At 49.0% G+C, this 25,527-nt stretch overlaps 3 protein-coding genes across 3 annotated transcripts in view; 1 reads left to right on the forward strand and 2 right to left on the reverse strand.

The window, feature by feature from the left end:
- Positions 1-16,507, reverse strand: part of LOC125948525 (3-hydroxy-3-methylglutaryl-coenzyme A reductase) — a 39,703-nt gene extending 23,196 nt beyond the window's left edge. Inside the window, exon 1 of the mRNA XM_049674698.1 lies at positions 15,297-16,507. The gene's annotated coding sequence lies outside the window, so the exon portion shown is untranslated. The remainder of the gene's footprint in view (positions 1-15,296) is intronic.
- Positions 16,508-17,254: 747 nt separating this feature from the next.
- On the reverse strand, positions 17,255-19,617 carry LOC125948552 (uncharacterized). Its single transcript, XM_049674743.1, has 3 exons — positions 19,445-19,617; positions 19,051-19,293; positions 17,255-18,973 (listed from the first exon to the last, which is right to left on the reverse strand). The coding sequence occupies exons 1-3, from the start codon at positions 19,491-19,493 to the stop codon at positions 17,427-17,429; spliced, it is 1,839 nt and encodes a 612-aa protein (XP_049530700.1). The 5' UTR covers positions 19,494-19,617; the 3' UTR covers positions 17,255-17,426.
- Positions 19,618-19,918: 301 nt separating this feature from the next.
- LOC125948520 (negative elongation factor A) overlaps positions 19,919-25,527 on the forward strand; it is a 6,075-nt gene continuing 466 nt past the window's right edge. Inside the window, exons 1-4 of the mRNA XM_049674688.1 lie at positions 19,919-20,151; positions 20,966-23,989; positions 24,079-24,234; positions 24,309-25,527. The exon at positions 24,309-25,527 is cut by the window's right edge and continues 466 nt beyond it. Coding sequence (XP_049530645.1) covers positions 19,942-20,151; positions 20,966-23,989; positions 24,079-24,234; positions 24,309-24,530 — 3,612 coding nt within the window. The 5' untranslated portion in view covers positions 19,919-19,941 and the 3' untranslated portion in view covers positions 24,531-25,527. The remainder of the gene's footprint in view (positions 20,152-20,965; positions 23,990-24,078; positions 24,235-24,308) is intronic.

Consider the following 25,527-nt stretch of genomic DNA (forward strand, 5'->3'; position numbering starts at 1 on the left):
AACTGTCTCTCTATCTCTTCCTCGGCATAGATGGCTCATCTTAAAGCAATCGTCTGGTAATAGCGGACTAATGATAGAACGAGTGGTGGTGGTGTTGGTGGCAGCGATCGATAGAGTCGCGTCGCGGTCAAAACCTTCGCTTGTACGCTCATATGGTCCGGGATGCCCCACTCACCGGTTCGGCTTAGAGCTTAGGCATGGTGAGAGGTCAATATTTGTCGAAGTGCTTACGATCCCATCATGATTTGTTGTAGCCTTACTCGTCGTCGTCGTCGTTGTCCGTCGTTGGCGGAAGTTTAGCATGATTCCCCGCCTTCGCTCCCCCCCCCCCCCCCCGCCACTGAAGGCCATGCAGCTGAGAGTTCTGCTTCTCAAGATCGCGTTGTTTGCCCCACCGGAGAAGACGTTACGGCGTGCGTGCGGTTGATACGATGAACGAGGAGAGCCCATCCCGCCGGGGCCGGGTGTTGTGCTGGATGCATTCATATATCATTAGCATTCGCAGGGAGGTGAAGGGGCACCGAAGCCAAGTGAATAGAACATTACCACATTCGCTCGCTCGATTGGAGTTGTATGTATTATTGCGAAGAAAATGTCAACATTTCACGGATCCGTAAGGTCCCGGCCAAGCGGTTACTACCTTCACGAAGCACCAACCACCACTGGTGGATATCTGATTAGCACACTTGAACCACCACTCGGAGGTTACTCCGCATCCCGCCTCCCAACCCGGGTGGGAATTGTTTGCGGGGAGTATTTCATTGATAAGTTTGGAAATGATTTTTTCCGGGTTTAACACCCGGACAGGTGACAATTGATCGCCAGAGGTCCATTGCCCATGATGTGATTGTGGATGGAGACGGACAGACACACACACACAAAATGATCCCTCGCCCCACTACTACCTACTCGCGTTTGATGATTGCTGGTAGACAAAAGTAATTATCATAATTAGGTGGAATTATTGAAAGCAAACACACACAAACACACACATCACAGGGGTCAGGGTGGGAAAACCGTAAAAAATCAACCACCAATCTCGATGGTAAGCACTTCCAGCAAACAGAAGCTCGAAAGCTTTCTAATTCAAGAAAACGCACGATGCCTTCGTGGCGTAAGATTGGATAAGAAGCGATCTTCGGACACTGGCTGTGATGTGTGCAAAGCAAAAAAGCAAGGGGTGCATAATTTTGGAGAAATTTCCATTTGAGTTCATGACCGATCGTCCGCCGCCGGTCGGTTGATGGATCAAACTCCGGCTGAGATCTTTTTCAATTTTGAGTGAAATAGAAATAAAAAAAATCCTCACAAATCATACATCATTGGCGCAATGAGTCACATTCGGGTTGATGCCACATGGTGGAACAGCCACGGATCAGTCTAAATCCGGTAAACTGTATGTGCTGTGTTACACATCACAGCCGCGCATTGTCAGTTTCTCGCCGTACTCAACGGATATCGACGCTGCATGTCTGTTATAACCCAACAGGAGCCGCTCTTGAAGGCGCCGCTTCAAATTATGCATCCTAACATGTTGGACAACATTTCTTCATCCAAACCTATATATTATCAGTACAAGTTACAATATTGGTCGATGAACTAACATCGCTAACAAACGAGTTTGTTTTAAATGTGACATGAGCTTTTAAATGACCCACAGTAATATTGCTGTAATACGCAAGGGATTAATGAGTTTTTATAGCAGTTTGGAGCAGAGAACGCAATTTTTTTTTTGTTGGAACATTACGGACAAGGCCGTATTTATTAAGAGGAAAGAATATAAACAGGACAGAGAATAGAGAGGATAGAGAGCACAGGAATTTCTTCCTACCCTGGAACCCTTGTATCGAGGGACTCGGCGCTGCAAACACAAGTATATTCTCATTAAAATAGGCTACTTGAAGCATTGTTGAGATTAAGATGGTATTGCATCAACCGTTCGATTATCAGCGAACACAAAAATACTACAAAGTGTTTTTGATTGCATACTAATTTGTTAAGAATAAATCCAATGTTTTAAAATATAAATATGAGTTAATATAAAGTTAGCTAAGATTTCTATTATTTTTAAAATCCATGCTATTTGGTTATGGAGATACTCGATGATCCAGATTTTATTAAATAAGAGATAAATATAAGGGATCTTTTAAAAAAACAGTATATTCTATCTGTTGTCGCTCTCATTTCAGCTGGTCATTATAATCACAAGAGAGTTTTAGACAGGGAACCTACATGTTTTCTATTTCTATACAAATATCTATTGCTTATTAACTCGCGTAACTCATATAATCGGTTACAGCACACAACATTGAATAGTCTACGGCAATGATCCATTATACAAAATAAATGACAAAGTCCTACAAACAGTTATTCCTTATATTTGTATTAGTTACAGCTTATATTACAGTTCAAGAAAGTGAAAAAAGAAACGACGGCATAACACAGCATATTCTAAATTGAATAGAGGATGGTCCGTTGGCAGTCCAAAGTTTATTGTGGCGTTATGGAACGAAATTTCATCAAGTTGGATGAGGAGGGGCTGGCAAAAACGTCGGCGCCCTTACAGTGGCAAACTGCTGTCGCATCCGTTTCTACAACCGGAGAACCGGCTAAAAATAGACCCTGTGGCCAAGTCAACCCCACAACAAAAGATTCCAGAGAGCGGGGAGTTTGCTTGGTGCGAGCCATTTTTTTTTAGTTGCTCTGGAATTGAATAAAAACACATGAACCTTGCGGCTGCCATTTGAAACCGAAGGCAAGGAAAATGGTGGCCGTACAAACATAGCGATGACATCATTCAGTGTGCGTTATCAGTGCCATCTTTCCCATCGTAGCTGGTTCACAGCCAAGGGACTTACACATAGCGCCAATACGCCATTTTGAAATGGCTCATGACTGACGGTAATACGGGCGTTTTCATATTGGACTCTTTTGGTCTCTTTTGAATCTGAACAACAGAAATACTATCCTCCCTTTCGTTATGAGTATCGAACGAATACTGTTGTGTTTTGAGAGGGACACATTTCTTGTGTGGGGAACAGAATATACTTGTGGTGTTCGTCAAGCGAATACGTTTTAGGTCACTTTCATTCAATTATTTAAATGCAAACCTAAAAACAGATAAACTATACGATGCGTTATTGCGTTACGTCAACCATATTTAATGTTGCTACTAGCTTAATTATGAATGTTCATCAGCATGTCAGGACAGCTATACCAACACTGCGAATCGTTACGAAAGTTTCGTTAAATGGTTTGTCTATTAGTCGTGTTTTAATGCTAGTTTCTTTTTGAAAAAATATCTCACGTCCCATCAAATTTATTAAACATAGAGTTAACAGTTAACAAGAATATTACCACAGATACAATAGGGATACGTCATAGAGTTACGTCAAGCATATTCAAGTTTGTTACTAGCTTAACAATGAATGCTCATCTGACATGGTAGCTATGGGCAACACTACCGCAGCTACCAATAAGACGTAGTCATCTATGCGTTAATGAGGAATGCGATACGTATAATAGATTATTCTTCTTCTGGTTCACCTCAACGAATTTGTATGTGTTTTTCTGGAACTCTGCGTGCTAAATGAAGAAGGACAGCCCAACAAACACTTCAAGACTTAAATAAAAAACCAATGTGTAGCATGCACCCATTGATTAACTGTTAAAAGTGTATGAATCAAAAGGTCAAAATTGTACCTGTCACGGTCAATTCCGCTCCGGCAACACATTTTTCACTAGAGAGACCTGAAGTGGATCTCATTGGAGCGAAGATTTACAGTTTATGCTACCACACAAACCGCTACGCAATCAGCAATTAGTACCCCTCGCGCTTCTCACCTTTTCCAACCGTCCCCACAACCGCTTGCTCGCGCTGGAGTCCAGAGTACCTCGGGAAAATCCTAGCTCGTCTCAGCGATGACCGAGAATGGGTAGCCCCACTTTACCCCCCATAAGTATCATCCAAACGAGTGCAATGTCTGCTAAATGGTACCAAAATAGAACCGCCATACAGTGGCGCGTACACACTCTCTCGCAAACTGACCACAATTCGACATTGTTTATCCCCCCGTCGTGTCTATCCCTCGTTGCATTCATCTGTGTGTGAGTGTCCAGAATCCGGGGGCACCGGAACCATCTTGTTTGTTTATGCCACCGCGTACCGCGTCAAACACCATCATCACCACTGCCGCCGCCGCCGCCGTGGTTCCGGGTTCATTATTGGCGTGAAAAATAGCTAAAACCGGGTGTTGTACGTCCCCGCTTAACCAGACGGCGGCGGCCATCGTTGGTAGTGAATCAGTGTTGGGTTTCTTGGAACGGGGGGCTACTTCTTTTTTTTGTTTTGATCTGTTTTGTTTTGCCACGAATTTAAATTCCAGCTTTGTCCTGGCCTGCTGTGTGCACGCGCGCCTCTAGAGCAACTACTAGGCCGTTGTGATAGCCACGGCCAGTGTTTGGGATGATAAAGGATGGCCTGGGAAGGCTGGTCCCAACAGCAACAAAACCCGCCATCCCCCCCGAGCTGCTCATTAGAAGCCGCAGCGTTCCGCCGTACATGGTCATAACATGTGGTCGCGATCACGCCTCGCGCCACACCACCGGAGTACCGGATTCCGCCACACCACATCCTGGATGGAATACTAATGCCACGGTGGGTCCCCCTGGGCCACTGCTGCGATTGGCGGAACTATTTATTCATGAGCGACCACCGAGAGGCGAGGCCAATCCATGCCAAGCTAAATGTTTGCGCATAAGACACTCTGTCTGGTCTACCCTCTGCTGCCTCGGTCCTGCCCTGTCCACCAGCCCATTAGACAGACAGGTCTCTCTCGCTCTCTCTGTCTAGGCGTGTCTCCTCGCATTGTTTCCTCGTCATAATTTTCATCTTTGAACCATTTTGGAGTATTTGCTTTTTTTCGTCTTTTTAGCGGTTGTCACTTTGCACTGGGCGAGGTGAGAAACTGACGACCCCTTCTCCTCCTCTTCCTCCTCCGACCACTTCTCCCTAGGTGATTGTGTTTTAGAGGGAGGAATGAGGGTTGACAACACCAGGCCGTGGACACTCGCGTGTCGTCGTCGTCGTCGTCGTCGTCAAATGTGCTAAAAGCATATCGAAAGCCCCTCACCATGGGAACGCACCGCGCGCGCGCGCGCCTGCTAAGAAGCCAGATCATCGCCTCCTAATCGCGGCTGTTGCTAACCGCTGGCCATGCGATTGCCAGCCACAGCTTGGTAGGAATGGGATGAACAAATTTATTATTCAAAAACGGCCTCAGCCCATCCCTCGGCTAGTTAGTCTGGGCGGGTCTGTCCTTTTTGTCTGTCGCTCAGAACAAACATCCGTCGTGGTCGTCGGGGTAATAAGGTTCTTCAGCGAGATCGCGAGATAGTTTTCCATCCATCATCTTACTCGCTCCCTCAGCTCATCTTGCGGATCTATCTAGCGGTACCCGGTTGGATCGTCACCATCGCGATCACACCGGCGATTGCCGGTCCCCCGGTTGTAAAACTTCTCAATGAGACACGATGGGCCAAGCCACAAACCACCGAATCCTACAGAGACAAATACACACACACAGACACACGCGACACACAAGATCTCAGCGAAGGCTGACGGACGACGGGCGCGATGTCGTAATACGACGGAACGCGACCGGTTGGTGGTCGGTGAGTGAGTCGGTGGTCCGGTGGTCTTCACGGGCGCGCGCTGGGGCTGTGAATGGTGAATATTTTGGAGGATAATTTGAAACTTTTATTGACCGACGACGACGACAACGACGACGACGACGTCAGCGGCGGATTGTGTATATGCCGCACACTTAATCAAACGGCGAAAAAATCCTCAAAAATGCCGCCGCCGCCTCTCTGTCTCTGGTCTCTGGGGTCCGGGTCCGGTCTGGTGATGGTCATCGGCAGTGTAGAATCGGTCATTTCTAACAACCCCCGCCCACCGCAACTCGCCCTCTACCCTTCTACTAGCCCAGAAAGCCCGTCTTAACGGGAAAGAAGCGGGTCAATGTCTTCAGGGTTGGATAAATTTGCATCTCGATGAAAAATGACGCCGATTTCCAATTCCTGCCACCACCACCATCATCATGCCCTGCGGTCCCCTTCTCGAGGCATCATCACTGGTCGACCTCCGGGGGCCGAGCGCGCGATCGCTCTCTCTCTCTCTCTCGAGAAGACAATTTGGAAATGATGGCCTCCACTGGGCCCCGCGCCTGGCGATGGCCAAATGTGGGATGGCCTTTTTTCCGTGACGAAACCCAAGGCAAGGAGCCCGAGGAGGAGGAGGAGTCCGAGTCCTTCGGTAGGGTCGACCACCATCCACTGAAAAGCCAGTGTCAAGCGGAGGACGGAGGCCATCGTCACCATCACACCCGTTTGGCGGTCACGTGCAGGGGTGGAGGGGAAACCGATCGATTGATTCGAATCCGGAGACTTTGGAACTCGTTCGATCGAAGCATCGCCGGTGTGACCGAAATCCAGTTTTCTAACTTGCAGCAGCAACAGGGGCTGTGGTCAGGGCTAAGGCTATCGTCGTAAAGGGCCGCCATAATGCTGGGGCCGGTGAGAGCGAGCAAGCCGCGTGTCCTCCGCGTGAAGCTCATCTTTTATACGATCGCGAATGAAGGTCGAATCGGGTGAGAAGAGTGATCGTGTGGCTGTGTGTGATGAATGTCGCACATATAGAGCAACGGCGGCAACAACGACGACGACGACGATGGGCGCGCCCCAATGCCGTGTGTCCATCGCGATGGCTTACACCTGGTGTTGCCATTCTTTACAACGTTGGGCTCTGTCTCTCTCTCTCTCTCTCCCTGGCGTGTGTGTGCATTACGCCATTACGATAATATTTCTCCAATATGCGAAGGACCTCTCGCGCTGTGCGTTTAGGTACTACCAACCGTTCCGATCCGATCGGATCCGATCCAAGAACATGGCAGCGACCCCAGCGTCCAGCGCGCGCGCGCGGACAGATAAAAGTACAACGAAGGTCAGCTTTACGCAACGCCAACCGCCGACCACCGACACACGACAAACACGACACACGACGCGAATCGATCCAGGGAGAAAGGATCGATCAATGGGCCTCCCCTCAATGTGCCCGGCTAGGCCAGGCCAGGCTAGGCCAGGTCCGAGGTCCGAGGTCCGGTTCTCACGATACGGCCATTCGCCGCCCGTCCGAGGTCCGGTTTTGTGTTGGGATTTAAAAATATCGCTCCAAAAACGAGCAAAAATGCTTGAGTCGCGCGCGGGGTCTCTCTCTCTCTCTGTGTTGCTCGCCGTTCTGCTCGCTGCTGCTGCTGCTGCTGCTGCTGCTGCTGCTGCTACGTTGTTGTTGCTACGCGCCTGAAATGCGCCTCTGCAAGAGCCGACCGCCCAGGTCTGGGGTTTCTACTTCTACTTGCTGGTGGAGATGGTATAGACCCTCCATGGCATGGAGACAGAAAGATAAAATTGCCGAAAAGGAAAGCCAATAAGGGAGTGATGACCAAGCGCGCAGACGGGGGGAATAGAGAAAGAGAGACAACGCGAGTGAGTTAGTGAGACTTGCGACTACATCTTCCGCGTTTCCGTGACCACGACCGGACCGGGAGCCCGCGCACACACAGTCAAGATCGCGAGAAACGCGAAGAAAACTTCCCAAAAAGCCAACCTTTCACACTGATACATTCCTCGTCATATCGTCATCGTGTGGCCATTGAGCACGCCGTCGCAAAGGAATGCCTCCTCCTAACCTACTTCTCTGTCGTGCGTCCCGGTGCGGTGGTAGAAGGTGATTGTCCCCCTTCTGCGTCCGCCCCCTTACCCCCACGCGTTTTGACAAAATAGAGCTCCAGACACGCACGCACACCAGGTCGAGTCGTTTGGGGATCGTCTTCGTTGACTCGATCTCACCTCAAGTCGCAAGAGGACAACACCACAACACAACACTATCATCATCATCATCATCGTTGCCTGCGGTGTCGTTGTAGTCGCGCGCGATCGTGATCGTCGCGCTGTGTGTGTGTGTGTGTCGTGAAAGTGCCGCGCAAAATTCGAAAAAGTGAAACTACTTTTGATGACCCACATTACACGCCAATGGCCGCTTGATGGTGGTAGTTATCGGGGGACGGGGCCTCGCTCGTATCAACGTGCTATCTCTGTTGAGTTGAGAGATCCACACCACGCATCCATCAATCCATTTTCCCTTCTTCTTTTCAGCTTCAGGAGCGGTCAAAATTCGGAGCAACGCTAATTGTTATTAAACCCCCTCGCGAGAGAGTATCCGTAGTAGCATATTTTGCTCTATTGCGGCGCAAATATGGTTGGATGATGGTACAGAAGAATAGTAGATAAGAGCGTAAAGCAACTGAAAGATCGCATTCTTATGAGTGCTTTGATTGATAACAACACCATTAGTAATGACAACGCGGAACACAATCACAGCAGGCGTCTGCATAATGCACAAACCACCAACCAGCTGAGCGCCACTCCCAGTCAATCAATCAGCAAATCGCCATCGATACGCATACGCGGATGACCGGACCACGTTCGGTGCTACAATGTGTTCCACCCCTGGCAGGATAGGGAGTAGCATACACGCCGCTCGCACCTCGTAAAACAATGGACCATAAACATGCGTTTCAAGCAACCTGACTTCAGCGCTCTGACGTGGTCTTCTGTCGGTCGGTCGGGCGGTCGATTTGTATGCGTCTGATTGGTATATCGTCGCCACTTTGCTCCCGTCCTGTCCCGTCTCATGTGGCTTCACGTGTATTCCATGCGAAAGTAGCCCCACAGTCGACGGTGCAGCAACGTGTTCCCGCGTGTACGTACTACTGCACATGGCGACTGGTGACCATGCCGCCGCCGCCACCACCACTCAACACAACAAATGTCCTACTTCCTTCGCGGACGATGAAAGAGAAAACGCAACACACAACACATTCCTCCTTGGTTCGATGTGTATGCGACCAGCGAGCGGAGTGGTGGTGGTGGTGGTGGTGAAGATCACGATCACAGGAAAAATCGTAAGGCCCAAATCGGCCGTGCCGCGTGCCCTCCCGAGAGCAGTATAGCAGTGACCAGGAGGATGCCAGGAGAGTGTATTTACGGTTTGGCGAGAGCCACCAAATGGCCGCTCGATGCTGGGAGGAACAGCGCTATATATGGTTTGCGCGCGAACGCACCTGGAACGCACCTCCAGGTCGTCGTCGTCGTCGTTGTCACCGTCGACGAGTCTCGTAATTGCCGAATTGGTTAGAGGGTAGGAAGCATCAGGAACTACAAAAGACACACCACAAGACATCTGGTTTCGGTGTGCGTGCGTATGTGTGATCACACACACACGCGGTACATCCCTCTGCGTGGCTTGGCATGGCCGCGCGCGATGACGCGGAGCCAGTTACGCAGGTAACTGAGGTGGTGGTGCGGTGCGGTGCGTCGTCATCTCCGTCGTCAACCCTCGCTCCGCTCGCTCATCATCAGCCCGCCTGCCCGGTGGAGACGACCACCAGCCGGGTGGTAGAAAGTGAAAGTTACGTCACCGTGTAAGGGAGGGAGGGTGGGGAGAAGCATTGATACGAGCCCGGGGTGTTGATTTGTTTGAATCGAAACAACTCTCAAGCTCGCACAGCTCAGCAGCAGCACAGAGAGCGCAGGGTGTTGTGATCATCGTTGTATGTGGTATGTGTCTCATTCACTCCGGCCCAACCCCAAACCGGCGCACACTTAACTGTAAACGCTGAACCGAGGTCATCAGCACACGATCAGCGGCGATCCGCATCGAGCAGAATCATCGATCCGGACGACCCGAAGATCCGGCTCGTTGCTCAATTACCGCGTTGTAAAAATTCGACAACATTAAAGTGAATAAATGTGATATCTTATTTGACTCGAGAAGAGCCTCTGCCATTCTTAAAACCACGCCATGTTCATAAAGCATCGTATGGTACAGGTCTTCTAGGTCTAGCTAGCGACATGATCCTCGGCAGCAAACTGGTATCGATTGCGAGTTGCATCGCAAAACACAGACCGCACGGCACGTGGTAAGACATCTTTGTGCCTACACTCGGACACACTTGTCTCTCCACCGGGCATGCTGGGGCGGTTGCGATCGCGCCTTGCCCAACCACACCTGAGATGAGCGGTGCGCTCAAGTGTGGAAGCGTTGTGCGACGATCTCCAGGTTCATTTAGCCAACCCGCTAACACACCGCACGGCATCATCGCATCATGTTTCGTTCACTTAATGCAATCCCCCGGTTGGCTCTATGGACTGGCCTGGTCTGGCCTGGCTTGACCAAGTTCTGCTGCTGCTGCTGCTGCTGCGGCTGGCGATTCGATTTCGGGAGTTTGTGTGCGTCCAAGCCTGCGACCAAGAAGCACATGGATCGTGCCGCATTGGGGACTGGGGCTGACGACGCTGATGACAGTGTGGTGCGCCACACGAATCGTACGAAGCCAAGCAGCTCGTTGCCACACAGTATTGCCACCGTACCAGAAGTCTCGATTGACCGGTCTCCGGTGGTAATGAGATCACTTCTTGCAAAAGCACCGAACATAGAACGGACTTGGAAAGAGGTTAGAGCGAGCAGCGTGTTACGTTTGGTGGTTGGTGGTGGCTAAAGGTGAGCAACACCACACATTGAGCAAATACTCCAGAAGCTACCATTCTGGGCGCACGGTGCAATCGACTATGACGCTACAGACAGTACAGATACCGGTACGAGTTGAGCTGGGCGATCCAACATCGTTATCGTCCTCAGTCATTCGACCGATTGATTGGATGTAACGGAACGGATGCACTTGATTGGAATGCACTGTGCGCTATGGTGGTGCCGGTTTTTCGGTTACTTGTTATCGTATCGGCCATGGCGTTGAGACATCAAGGTTATTATTGCTAAGCCAAGGTTGGTGGTCATGCTGCTGCGACACTTTCACAGACAGCGTATGCTTTAAACAATTCGAACCTTGAGCGATGACGAGTTATCGTTCCGTTGAAACGGAACAAACTGTCTTCAGTTTTGAAACTATTTGAAGGCCATTCTCTGTTCCGTGTATGAAATGTTGAAAACAATTTTTGCGAAAGTATTTTGCTGATTGCGGAATGACGCTATATGACATCCCCCTTACGAAAACAGCAGCGCTTCTAAAGTCTGTTCTAAAGTTATCATCATTGTAACATAAGCAACATAAGCAACATAAGCAACAACACATAAGCAACAATACATAAGCAATAAGAGATGAGAGATGGTGCGACATGGATGCATTTGGTTTATGGCCAATCAGGAGCCAGAGTACGTCATCCCACTATCACGTGATCCAATGGCATAGAACCTGGCGCGTCGAGCCGCATTACGGGCGAGGTAAGGGGCAATAGAAAGGATGATGACGCCATCGTCGCATTCCAGCAGGGGGAACGTCGTATATAGAGCAGTCACGTGTATGGGTTTGCGAGAGTTTCCAGGTATTTTCGCTGGATGGATGGCATTTGACCGGATATGATCCAGCATACAGTTGAAGTAGTTCACTTCACGATATCGAACTGTAGTTTGTGGACATAGAAGTAGAACAGATAGCAGAGAGTAGAAAAAATAAAAGTTTAGCTTCGAATCATAAGGTAAGACACTATAAGGCTATCGAAGCCATAATTATTCATTCGAGATTCAACCATAAACATACGTTTTGCAGCTAATTGAGTAACAGTAAGAGAGGGCAGTAGTGGTAGCCAATGCCTAGGCCCAAAATCGCATCGGCGAGTGCACAATCGCCCCAGCGAAAAGCATCATTGTTAAGCGATCAATTCGATAACATATGTAACACACATGTCGGCGAGTAACCCGTTCCAAAAAAGATACAAACGCACAGACAGATACACACCAAATCACACGCGCTGTAGTAACAACAATGTCCGTGTGTGATGTAACCTTCGTAAGGAGCAATAAAAGATGTCTGTTGTTTCTCGGTTTGCCATTTGCAACCATTACTGCCCGATGGCTGGCTTGTGCGTGCGTGCGTCCGTTGCGCATAGAGCCAATGATGATGACTGATTATCGATCGTGTGCCGTCAGTAGAGCATTACGATTCCGAGTCGAGCCGCAAGCCGCTCGACTTCACAATCGATCAAATCAATGATAGTTGAAGAACTGATTGTAAAAGTTTTCAAAACTGCGACGATCTGGCAACTGTTTTGCACCGGTACGTTTAAGATTGGGCGCCGTTGGGGTCCATTTTCACGTCTTGCACTCGGTCACTGTACGACCTTAAATGATCTGCTGATGCTTAGGCGAAAAATGCATATTGCGGACCATTTTGCTTTGAACGTTACGTACGGCCCTCGCTGTGGTGTGGTTCCGTATCCGGATCTGCTTCGTTGTGTGCATTGTAGCGAGTGCCAACCACAACAAACCATGTGGGGAGCGCGATCAATGTAGCAATGCTTGATCGCTGTTTCAAGCTATTTCTTTGGATGCGTTTACCGCGCAGAAGGAGCCAATAAACATGTAAAGCAACAACTCAATAACCATATTCCACCGGCAGAACGGCCCAGTGGCACGTACCCGGAACCACGGCGGCCCGCGTGTCAGTCGTTGCTCGAGTGATCTGCTCGCTCTATGGTGGGGAATGGTTTTTGGGACGATTCCAACAGGAAAACGTCAATCGTTGAAGTGCCTTTGGGTAACCGGATGAATTTACGATGCTAGCCGAGTGATAAGCTGGGCCTGGGGGATTTATTTCTTTCCGGTGTTAGAAAATCAACAGCTACAGTGCGTCAAGTGCAATGTTGTGTCACACCGGTAATATTAGTTTCTCTCTTAGATGATGAGATCATTGATAAAAGTAGGGAGAGCCCGAGGCATGGCCTACCTGGGGAATAACGGCAAGAATGGTACCTGCGGTAAAAGAACAAAGAAATACCTTCTGCTGAACGATGTATGTGTCGGTCTGACACTTCACACGAAACAAAAGTGGTCTTTCTGTAGCGTCTTGTATTATGTTTTTCAAAATTTCACAATTCATTCGATGAATGTTTTCATTTGCGAAATGTTCCGTGTGTGACGTCGAAACAAAAACGCAAATGTATTAAAATATAGGTCAACATCAGACTATTTCTTTAGCCAGCAACAATATCTAGAGTTACTGAGTGAATTGCGATACATTGCATAAATTAAGCTTCACTTGAAATGCATAATTTGCGTGTCCTTCAAGTAAAATTGCGATATTTCTTTAGATGAAAAGTACGATATTGGATCATGTGGCCTTTGTGACACATTTTAATCCCACCAAATAGTTGCATTACACAATATTACCGCTCCTGGTAGACAATAGCATTCAAAATGCGTTGTATTGGACCAATTCCTAATAAACTCATGTTTTTCAGGTGGAATGCCAACGCGATAGCGAAAAAAATCACTTAGCAGAGAAGTAGTCGAGCAAACCAAAGCACTAATATTAGGTTCGGTAAAAAACCAATATATACACCTCAACCGATTCGGTAGGCTAACCGATTCTAATTGCATACATTTAGGGGCCGAACATTTCAAAATTTGGCGGTTAAATAACCAGTGGAATGAACAAGAACCTTAAACATGAGATTAAATCGATTTATGGTGCGAAAAACTACCCAAATATTATCTTTCGACAATGAAAATGTAATGGCATCTCCCTCTCCTCTTCCGTAATAGCACTATTTAACGTTTATAACGTATTTTTCAAAGATATTTAACTAAAAAGGTGTGTATGTTTTTGGGACAATTATTATGTCTAAATCATCTTTTTATCTAGCTGGAAGGGACGGGGGGAGGTACAAGCGATGTACTAGGTATGTACTCGCTCCCTAACCACCCCTCCTCCACTTTCCACATGTATTTCTGTGACCGGCTCATTCTATCGGTTATCTAACCGCATAATTTTGAAATGGATAACCGCTAAAATTATTTGAATCGGTTGAGGTGTATGTTTTGGTTTTTTACCTTAGGTTCTAAATGCTCTGAAGATTCTTAAGGACACCTAGACATATAGTTTGTTTGTTTGTTCGTTTATTTTGGCAGCGTTGAGTCATGTTTCAATTGCTGCCTTCGATTAATAACGCTTTCATTACAATGTTAGTTAATTCATAACATAAAACAGTATACAACATTACGGTTAAATTGATCTAGACAACCATTTCAAAAACTGCTTGAAGTACACTCGGAAGAATACTCGGTACAAACAATTTGTATAATGCTTTCGTTGTAGTATTCTCATAGCCACTATGAATGAGTTTGCATAACCACGCTAAATGATTTTGCGACTTTTGCGTAAGGCGGCAACTAACGCTGGAACCCACCATTCCTTTGCTGATAGGACTCTGAGAAGCTTACGTGTTGCTTTACTGATTAGATTTAACGTTTGAATGATGGTACGTAGCGTACACGTAGATTGGAAAAGGAGAATTTTAATTGGATTGAACAGCTTGTACTATTTAGCGATTGAACTACTATTGAATGAATGGTACAACCGCTTAAGTGGAATTACTGCTCCCCCACGCCCGATGCATCACTATTTACCAGACTAACAGATATGTTATCTCGGTGAAATGCAGTTTCATTTTCAAGTGCATCCACCGCCTGCCGCCTTGAAGCCCTTGAGCAGCAGAAGAGAGCTCAGAGCGGGGTGGAGGAATGAAATGGAAAATCATAAAAATCAACCCTCAAGCAACAACAACAACAGCATAGATTTTGTGAGATGCGGTGCGCGCAATGTGATGCAACACCGTTGTTGTGAGGATAGGGCGACGAGAGTGAGAGTAGCGCCATCGCGGGTATCACGCGCCGTTTGTGACGTCGTTGACATCTTCTACTTTCTGGCCAGGCGCGTTTTGAGCTTCGAGGTAAGGCAGATCCACGGTTGTCCTCGGACCCATTGCCGATGGGCCGGTATGGGCCCGTCATCTGTGGCTAATATTTTGCGACACCAATCGCTCCAATCCGTACCGGCAAGGCCATCGGGCAAGGATTCGAACCGAGATTTCCACACAGCACGTTCGTTCGCTCGCTCGCTTGTTAAGTAACCTGGCAAGTTCGCTGGACCAGCTATTTGTGTTTACTGTTGTGTGATGAGACAGACAAGCAGGGTAAGGGGAAAGGGGGGTCGACTAACCGCGAATCGCGGGTGACCGTGCTGCTGGTGGCTTTTCTTGCAGAGGAGTCGTGTGTACTACGGCGACACGGAAAGTGAGTGGCGGAGCCAAGGCTGTAGGGGAAGGCGGTTTGATGTGTGATAAGGCTGACGAAGTTATGCGTCAAATGAGTATCCGCTTACCGTTAGAAAAGTGTCGAGCGAAGATTCTAGAAGTCTGTCCGTTGCGTAGGGATGTTGATGAATGAGAGAAGCGACTACTTGTTGTTGCGGAAGAAACGGAAAATCCTTCCGATCAATGTAGACCAATGGCTGGTTGGTAAGTGGTTACGCGATTCTCACAAACACAGGCACACCGATCGCACACCTGCCGAGAACACAGCGAATCACACGTGCTCTGTAGCGGTTTCTTTCTGTTCTCGTTCTAGCGGCCACTTCCCCCCCACAGTCCCGTTTGTTTGTAGAGTTGCAAGATCACTTTACATTCGTCACTGGCTAGCGGTTCTTCTCGTTTTCGCTTTACTGGCACCACCAGCACCACACACCCCGCATCCCTGCCGTGGATTTGCGCAATCGTTCTCTCTGGCTCCTTCTTCTCTGGTTTGCCCCCTTCAGATCATATGGTCACTTTGACAGCGCTTTGTTATTGTAGCGCGGAACATCAATATTTGACCTTCTTCTCGCGTCTCGCCAATTTTACGCACCTCGTTCCGCACCTTTGGACTGAAAGATTTGTTTTCGTTTCTGGTTTTTTTACCCCTTTTAGCTCAGCTTAATGCTCTGAATCGACCCGAAAAGAAAAACGCTCACAAAACGAATCACAATCACGGTACTCGCGGACGGGCACTTTCTTCTGCCACGGCAAACCCGCGCGCACAATACTGAGACAGGTTGCGTATTGCACTAATTTGCTCGTCTACGATGCTTCTCTCGCAGAGTTTACTTTACCGAGAAGCAGTAGCGACAATCCTTCCCTACACAAAGCCCGGATCTCGTGGGCCTGACCAGCCTCCGGGCCAGACAACGGACACCGCGGACAGTTGACTAGTTGTTGTTGCTAGGAACTCTCGTTCTTGTTTCTTGAGCACAATCTGACCTGAACAGAGATAGACAGGGGGCAGGGAGTGGGGAGGGGACCCACGGTTTCACGTCGAATAGAAAAGCAGCACGACCAGCACCGTCACTGGCCAAAATCGTTTTGAAAGTTTCTCCGACGACGAGGCGGCAAACGTGGGGCTCGCTCGTCTTAGCTGCTGCACCTCGGTGGCGGTGGACCCCTCCTATCAAGGCAAAGGCAATAACGACGACCACGACGACCACCATCACCACCACTGCCCCCCACCCGCGTTACGGCGGCGTCGAAGGAAAAGAAAATCCTCATTTTTAACACGGACCCCGGACTCCCCTCCTTCTTCTTCGGTGCTGCTGCTGCTGCGGCTGAAAATCCCTCGATGCCTACTGCGTGTTGCACAGTGCAATCAACCGGTCTCAACCAGCTGGGGCGGCAAGTTTACTACCCGTTTTAGTGCGCTGATTGCGTTGGTAAAGGGGTAAGTTTATGCGTCGGCGGAGTAGCGAGTTGCTGCATTTTTTTTTTGGTAATTTTTTGTTGGGCCCCGCGGAGCACGCGTGTGTCAGCTGTCAGCCGGACAAGGGGAGGAAAGGGGTGTATAATAGTAGGTAGCGTTGAGAGAGGTTGACTCGTTTCAGTTGGCCGTTATCGCGAGATATGCTGAGAAAATCATTTCAAGTGAAGAAAGGATGAGAACGTCCTTTTATTCTGCCCACATCCGGGACGATAATCGACTTTAGCTAAAAACGGTTCCATTTTAATGCAAATTCGGCAGAAATAAGCGATTGATTTTAAAAATAGCATTCATCGATAAGCAGGTTCGCGTGCGTGGCTCATTTGCCTAAAAAGCATTTGTTGTACGCTCTGTCCCCTCAGCATTCCATTGTAAATGAACCAAGCATATACTGGTCGAAACCGGCTGACGTCATTAATATATTCGCAGGTTACGAACTAACGTGCAAGATTGTGCAATACGATTGAGGGAACCGGAAACGGAGCGAAGCGGGAGATGCTGGGGCGAACGGAAACAACTCTCGGAAGCACCATTAAAATGAGGTAGTAGCGTCACTACTATTCAAGAGATTTATTTATTTCCAACTGATTCTTACCTACACATGTCACTTACATCTAAACGAATGGAATCGAAGGCACGTGCTACTCGCCCCAAGGCGTGAGTAGTAATGGACGGATTCGAAGAGATGCTCAGTGTAGAAGCATGAGAGTAAAAGGAAGCAATACTTTTAAAAGAATACTTTCAAAAGCACCGCTGCTAAAGAGATTATGAACGAAGTGAGCGCACTACTGAATGGTGCGGTCGAGCTATAGATTACCCACGGAAACACGGTAATCACGTTCTCCGTTTCCTTCCACGGGTTCGCACCGTCATCGAAGTGCATGGGGCACTGATCGCGCTCACGTTCGTACTCGGTCATATCGATCGCGACGACTGCTCCTTCGGTGTAGTTCCATGACGTCACGTCCTGTCGGATATTGCAGAATGCTCCTACGGCCTGCGACATTAGCACCCGATTCAGGTCCGCCCTCTGATACACCCAGCAACGGTACTTCGAGAGCGGATCGAGATCGTCGTAGGTGATGAGATACGATTTGAGATTCTCCTGCCAGAAGCCGATACACTTCATCCGGTAATCTGGATCACTGTAAATATCAACCGGTCGTCCAAGATGATCCACGGACAGGCAGTAATCGGCATCGATCGCCATTTCCTTCTGTTCCCCGTCGCACACGGAGAAATCGGAAATATTCTGCTTGCAGTTTATATCGGGACGCGGGCTCAGTGTGACACCTCCGATGATTCGTGTCCGGAACGGGGCTTCACCTTTTTGCGTAAAGTTAAACTTTCCCGCCACGGGACACCTAATCGGGACGGGTTTGGCGGACAGCAGCAAATCGTAGCGCCACTCTTCTTTGTTCGGGAACTGTTTCCACGAGCAGACGGTCGAGAAATCGTCCTGAATCACCGCCAACCCTTTCCGGTACCGGATGATGTTATGGTGTTTCGGCACAAAATCGAAGCAGACGTAATCCGTCTGACATCCGTCGACCGTCAGCCGAGCCATCATGATACGCGTGTCTCGCTGTTCGCGGCATATATAAATCGTTCGACGATAACGAGACTGATCCGGTTTGTACGTTTCCACGATGTGCGTTTCATTGATCCTCACATCACCATCGACGTTAGCCGTGTTGATCCACTCTCCGGTGAAATTCTGTGGAAACCGACAACCGGGCTCAACGACTTCTGCCTTCACGGGAGTTATCCGTAAACGTTCCGGTGATTTTTCGACCGTTTTCAGGGTATTGCACTCAGCCGTTATCGACACCCCAAGGTACAGATCATCGTCACGGTTCTTCAGGAAACAGCGATACTTTTCGTCCTTTCGCGATTCCTTCGTGTTGGCGACGGCAAAATAATGATTCTTGCCAATAAACCAATCGCCTAGGCAGCTGTACTCAACCACTCCTTTGAACGTGTTGGCCATACCTATACACTGTTTGTACGATATGTTGAATTTTTCGTTGGAAATCAAAAACTGCGTTCCGGCCTGTTGGCAGGAGTGGATCCTAGCATCCGGATGATCGCACTCGCCAGTGAATCGGAAGCGGTTTTGATACGCAAACTGCCATACTCCTTCCAAAGATGATCGACAATTGACTGGCACGTAGTTCTCGTTGAACAGCGTAATCAATTGCTGATCGTTCGTGATTCCGCGACAGACGCGGTCGATCGTGGGTTCCTGATTGCCATCCAGCGTGACACAGGCAGCTAGAAAGACATGAAACAAAAGTTCTCGATCAAGCAAACATTCCAAGGACGTCTGCAATACGAGATGCGCGTCTTACATTCGAACTTTTCGAAGATGTTGGGCGTTCTTGGGAATGCATGTACGCAGTGGTAGCACCGTTTGCCGCGGAATATAAACGTATAGTTGGATCCCGATCGTTCCATCTTTATGATCTCCCCCCGATCAGACATCGTGTGATCATCCAGCACGGTCAGCGTCGGCTGGCCCGTCTCCCAGGAGAACCACGATCCTTGCAGGATTTTCGGAATGGTGAAATTTCTGCCCGCACTTAAGCATGGCGCTGTAACGAAAGGACAAACGAAGCTCATTAGCCATTCGCGCCATTCAAATTAAGCCTTAATGCTCCTTAAAGGCGAGGGTGCTAATGAATTCTCCCACGGACACGCCCTGTCCCGAGTGCGAGAGAGGCGCGGCGGAATTTTTGTCCTTACCCGCACATAGCCAAGTGGCCAGCAGGAAATAATACACTAGTGGCTTCATTTGTACGTAATTGCACTAAACACTACCGTAGTTTAAGGACCTGGCACTAAAATAAAAGGATTTCGTCGGAAAACATCGAACAAAGCGAAAACTCCAGGTCGGGCGTTGTTGTTGATGCTGATTCACCCGAAACGTCAAACTTCCGCGTCAGTGTCAAAAATGAACATTTTCAAACTTTGACCGTTGCAACGAATGAAACTCTTTTTCCTGAAGAAACGAAACAGATCCAGGCATGTTTTTACCAAAAAGTATGAGTAATGGATAAATGGGGAGATGATGTGCGACTAAACTGAGTGCATTTTCTTATTTTATTGAATATTGGAGTTTTCCAAAACGTGCTATCGGGGGCACTCCCCTCGGCTGTCACTGTCAAATCCAAGATGGCAGGGCGAAAATTTTTGTGACGCGGTCCGTCTGCGTTTTTTTTTTGCTGCGAGTTTTATTCAAGATGGCAGGCGTGCGAGATTGCGATATTTCTCTGTGGCTACATAATAAGCTTGGAACATCGAACGATTCATGGATTAGCGGCTCAATTACGTCCCAGTTGAACAAGGAAGTGCTGCGCAACATAAAAGAATGTTTTCCGGATCTGCAGACGCAGGTCAAGCTGAAACTGCTGCTCAGTTTCTTTCAGATTCCGCGGCGGATCGTCGAAGAGGTAAGCGTAGCGAAGCGAAGCTTGTCGTCGATATCTCCGTGTGTCGTGTGTGTAGTGCGTCGGGCGCGTGCCTCGACGCGTCGCTGGAACGAACGGATGGACCGAACGGGGTCCGGTGAGCGCCAACGAGCGGTCATTGCGTAGGTTGGTTGGAAGCGGAGGAGCGTGGTGGGGTGGTGAGCAACGAGAACGGGGCGCGGGGCTGACGACGTAGCGCCGGATGTTCGTCTTGGCTTGCGCGCATATGATAGTAGTTGTCTCGCCCGCAAGGTGGGCGGGGGAAGCGGGCGCTACGCGTTGGTGTCACCGTTTTGCTCAAGATAGGAGTGTCCGCGGTCCGGCCAAGACGCGGGGTTCGGTCTTGCGGATTGTGCACAATTTCGTGTTAGTTTTGCTGCTGTGGCAAGATTGAAAACATACAAAATCGTTAAAAATGCTTGTAGTTGTGTGTGCGCACTAGTGTGGGTTCGCGATTCGCTGCTACCGCCGCACCGTATGGCGAGCATCGCAGAAAAGCGTCTCAATTGCAGCGACACTCGAGAGTCTCAATTACCATCCACATCGTTAGCTAGCATTCTGTTTGATTAGATTTGGCGTTTTGTGGCCGGACGGCAACAGGAATTCCCCCGGCCAACTCGATGGCGGCAAAACTGGCGGGGGCCGGGGGTTGTAAACAAACAACAAAAACATCAAGATGAGATGCGGCGGCTCGAGATGAGTAGGAGATGGTCCATTCCAGCCCATCGATCATCGCGTTGATACCGTTTGTGGGTCGATTTTTTTTATTAAATGTTTCCTTCTTTTTCAATTTTAGTGGAAAACCGAATTGGAAGAGGTGATCGAAGTAGCCGGCATTGACTCGGAATTATGGGTGTCTATGATAGCGGAAACGATCAAAACGCTACCGACGACCGGTTCACTCAACACAGAGATCTCGGACTACGAGGAAACTCGACCGATCTTCACCGATATGGTGACAGAGCTACGAAGATTGGTAGTGAAAAGTGCCGACAATGGTTTGCTGCCGCTCGAGTGCCAGTATCTGAACAAATCCGCCCTGGTGTCCGTCGTTGGGCAACAGGCCGCGCCGGTGAAACACTTCACGCTTAAGCGCAAGCCGAAGAGTGCGGCCCTGCGCGCGGAACTGCTCCAGAAGTCGTCCGATGCGCAGAGTTGCCTGAAGAAGATATCAGCACCAACAGTGCCTTTACGGTCACGTGGCATTCCGCGTAAGATGACCGATACGACCCCATTGAAGGGTATACCGTCTCGCGTGCCAACCGGTGGTTTCCGATCGCCGCCGGCAGCGGCGGGTCAGTCGCGTCCCGCTATAAGCCGACCACCGGCCGGTCGGAAAGATGGTGGCATCAAGCTGCTCGAAATCACTGAGCAACCGCTGGGCTATGCGGCCGCCAAGAAGCGGAAACGTGAGCAGGAACGCGAAGAGCAGGCTAAGAAGGTGGCCGAGCAGCAGACCCAAAGTGTTATCGATTCCAAACCTGCTACTCCCAGCACTCCGACCACGACCGCCGCGGAGGTCACTACGACACCGGATTATGCGGCTGGGTTGTCCACTACATCGACGGTGTACAGCCAACCGGCCACACCGATGCCGGCTACGTCGGGCAGTAAGGAATCGACGACCAGCATCGTAACTTCATCCATTGCTAACACTTCACAGTCCCAGCAATCGCAGCCACAACAACAGCAGCAACAACAACAGCAACAATCGTTGACGGCCCCTCCACAGAAGCCGGCCACGGCAACACAATCGACAATAACCTCCCAACAGCAACCTCAGCCAACGGCAACGGTCAAGGCGGAGGAGGCGATGGAAATCGATCAGGAGGAGGACAGCAAGGGAACGATTACCTTGATAACGCCACCCACATCGATTGCGGTCAGCACGGTAGCGACATCTTCTTCGGCTCCGGTACCACCACTCGCTTATCCCAACACGAAAACGCTTACAGCTACGTTAGTGAAGGCAGAGCCGGGCATTTCTTCAGTCAGTTCGACCGTCACGCTCGCATCGCAGCCACCATCGTTGGTACGCACCATACCACTGGCCACGAAGCAAACCAAAACGATCCTTCAAACGCAATCGTCTACAACACCCGGTTCGACCGGTGTACAGATCATACAGAAGTCAACCGGCAAAACGATCAGTGCCGCGGCGGCCGCGGCTGCAGCTGTCACAAGCAGCAGCGCGAATGCGCAGTCGAAGATTGAGATTCTATCGTCCGAATCGATCGCTCCAGGAACATCGCTTCACTCGATACCAAAATCGACGACCATTATTAATCGCGGTGGCAATATTCTATTCACCACGAAGCAGGTTGCACCACCGACGACGAGTGCGACGGCCGGAGCAACGATCATTCAACAGAAGCCTCCACTTACTTCGTACGTGCTGAACACGAGCACGCCTGGCAAGCAGCTCAACATTCAGCGCATCGTGTCGAGTGTGAATTCGGCCGGTACACCAACACTCACCACGACCATATCCCGTGCCCAGCATCAACAGCAACTGCTGCAACATCAGCAGCAACAACAGCAACAGCAGCAGCAGCAACTACAATCGCAACAGGTATCGACTGCGCAGCCAACCCGGATCGTGCAAATCAAAACGGCGCCCACCGTTTCGCTTGGCAACAACCAGCTGCTTCAGAATATGCCGCCGCTTATCTCAACGCAAATGTCGACCAGTAACGTGCAACCGACAATACTGAACATTCAACCGGTACAGCAGCAAACGGTCCAGAGTCAGTCTAGTCAACTGCAAATCACACCAACGGCTGTACCGCAGAAACGGACGATAACGATCACGGCGCAGAATCCGCCTTCCTCCGGCATAACGACCTCCGTGGCTCAGATTCTTCAGCAGCAACAGCAACTCCAACAGCAACAGCAACAGCAACAGCAACAGCAGCAGCAAGCGATGCAGGCAAATGCCACGATCATCGGTCAGCAGCCAAAGTATGCGCAAGTTGTTATGTCGCCGAATGTGAAGGGAAACACGATCATCCTGGCGAATGCGAACGTTCCGTACGCGCAGAAAGGTGGCGTCATTATACGCACGTTCGATTCGTCCGGTAATGCCGTGTACCAGCAGCTACCGATTGCGAATATGTCCAGTTTGGGCGGTACCACGATTCTGACCGGTCCGCCTGGTTTAGTGAAAACGGAGCCCGATACAAAGCTCAGCCAAATTCCGGCGCTCGTTCCCACCGGGTCCCTGCACCAGAATATCCCGGCATTGACGCCCGTAGTCATACAGCCAGCCGGTGGACAACAGCAAACTGGCACCACGATGGTCGTTCAGCAGCCGCAGCAAACATCCACTATACCGGCCCTCATAACGAACATTTCTCAGCAGCAACAGCAGCAACAACAACAGCAGCAACAGCAGCAAATAAAGCAGCAAGTGATTTTCCGGCAGGCGGGAACGAACAATGTGAAAACAATACTTCCGCAAGGCATTACTCTCGTTCAGCGTCCCGGTGGTCAACAGAAGCTGGTGGATACATCAACGACGGCCTGCAGAACACTAATCACCCAGATCCCTCAGCAACAGCAAACCCAGCAGCAGCAGCACACGATACAATTCCAAGCACCGGGATCGCAGCGAACCGGCGGTACAACAATACAGCTCGTACAGCAACCGCAACAAACTGCTGGTACGCAGATTCAGCGGGTCGGACAGTCTTTGGTTGCTGGTACAGGTGGCGGTGCTACCGTCACAATACAACAACAATCTCAAGGCGGTGGCGGTAACCAGCAGCAACAGCAACAGCAAGGACAACAAGCGGGAGCCAGGAAAGGACTATCGATTTCTGTAAGTGAACGCTATTCTATGTCTACTAAAGCAGCCATGTGCCGTATACGAATCATTCTAATCTCTTCCCAATCGGATCCGATCTACAGAGCAAGTATTACATGGAGGCGCACGATATGTTTAAGCGCGCGAACCGTGTTTCACGCTTAGAGAAGGCAATAATTATCGGTTTCATGGCCGGTTACCGGAACAATCCGCGACCAAACCCGGAGAATATCGTGACGATCAAACTGAACGAAAGCATTGTGAGTATTCTTACACACTGCATTACTGCTCCGGCATAGAGGAACAGCTGGCTAATGCGGATAATGTTTTACAGGAAAAAGTACCTCAAGCCGATGACCGTACCGCGTTGATGCTGGTCGAATCGCTGATAACGCTCGATTACAACACGGGTCAGTGGAAAACATTCCGAAAGCTGCGCGAAGTCGAACCGGGTCAGCAGCTGGCCGAAGGAGGTGACGGAAACGCTGCCAGTTCCGTCGGTGGAACAGCATCGAATAACTCCACCACTGGTCAGCAAAACTCGGTAGTTATTTAATGTTTAGTATAAAGGGCACCAAAAAGGATGAGAAAAACAAAAAACATACAGAGGTGATAGCAGTAACACGCGAAGTCTATTGCAAGCGATATATAAAATCTCTTAGCCAAAAATGGAATCAACGGACGATCACCACAAGCAACTTGCTGCAGGCGGAGGTGGTGGTGTTGATGGTAAGCGTACTGTGCTGTGTTTAGGAAATGCCTAATCGCATCATTTCGCTCTGCAACATTCGTACGGCAAATAGCTTGTGGCAGGATTCCAAGAATCCAAGGGGAAGTGCTATAAGGTTCAGAGTTTTAGATTTAGAGCATAATTTTCGCGTTTTCCGCTGCTCGTTTACAGTTCTGGGGAATGAAACAACCGAAAATTCATCAGTAATGTAATTTGTTGTAACATCATCTGTGTTGAACTTGGGATTGGCTATAACGGGAACAATCCTTTCTTCGGTTTTTACCCTGCGATAGCATGGCTTTATGCTTATCAACGAAAAGAAACCTACGCTTGAAATGCTCCTCGGAAATGTGTGCGCGGTGTAGGATGAGGGCTCTGAGAATCGCTACGGGCAAAGCGAAATTGTTATAATCTGTTTGATGCTTAGTGCAGTAAATACTATAAAGGGCATCAATTGAATATCTCGATTGATACGATACAAAATGATGAAATTAGAAGTTCAGAGGGTATCGTACATCAACATATGTAGTATAACAGACTTGGTATCGCAGTGTTGTAGTGAGGTTCAGTTTTCAAACAAAAATGTATAAAATAGGAACGACAACTAGGTTACATTTTGAGTTAACTTCAGTTTTGCTTAATCACCTAAAACTTGTTGCATTTTAGCTTAGTTTGAGAGTTTTTTTTATTAGGTCACTTATATTCTTGTTTCGCGAGAGCTAAGGAAACACACGTAGGGAATGTAATCAAGGCGCAGAGCCAAAGCAGTGGATGGAATCGAAATAATTGACAAGAACTTGGTATGAATACCGGATGGGAACGA

This window comes from Anopheles darlingi, chromosome 2, assembly GCF_943734745.1.
Source record: "Anopheles darlingi chromosome 2, idAnoDarlMG_H_01, whole genome shotgun sequence".
Classification (NCBI taxonomy): domain Eukaryota; kingdom Metazoa; phylum Arthropoda; class Insecta; order Diptera; family Culicidae; genus Anopheles; species Anopheles darlingi.

Excerpts from the sequence above, each read along its gene's own strand:
- LOC125948552 (XM_049674743.1), bottom strand. The coding sequence starts at position 19,493 with ATGAAGCCACTAGTGTATTATTTCCTGCTGGCCACTTGGCTATGTGCG. Across the intron at positions 19,294-19,444 it reads GGCCACTTGGCTATGTGCGG|CGCCATGCTTAAGTGCGGGC; the intron begins GTAAGGACAAAA and ends CTTTCGTTACAG. Across the intron at positions 18,974-19,050 it reads CATCTTCGAAAAGTTCGAAT|CTGCCTGTGTCACGCTGGAT; the intron begins GTAAGACGCGCA and ends ATGTCTTTCTAG.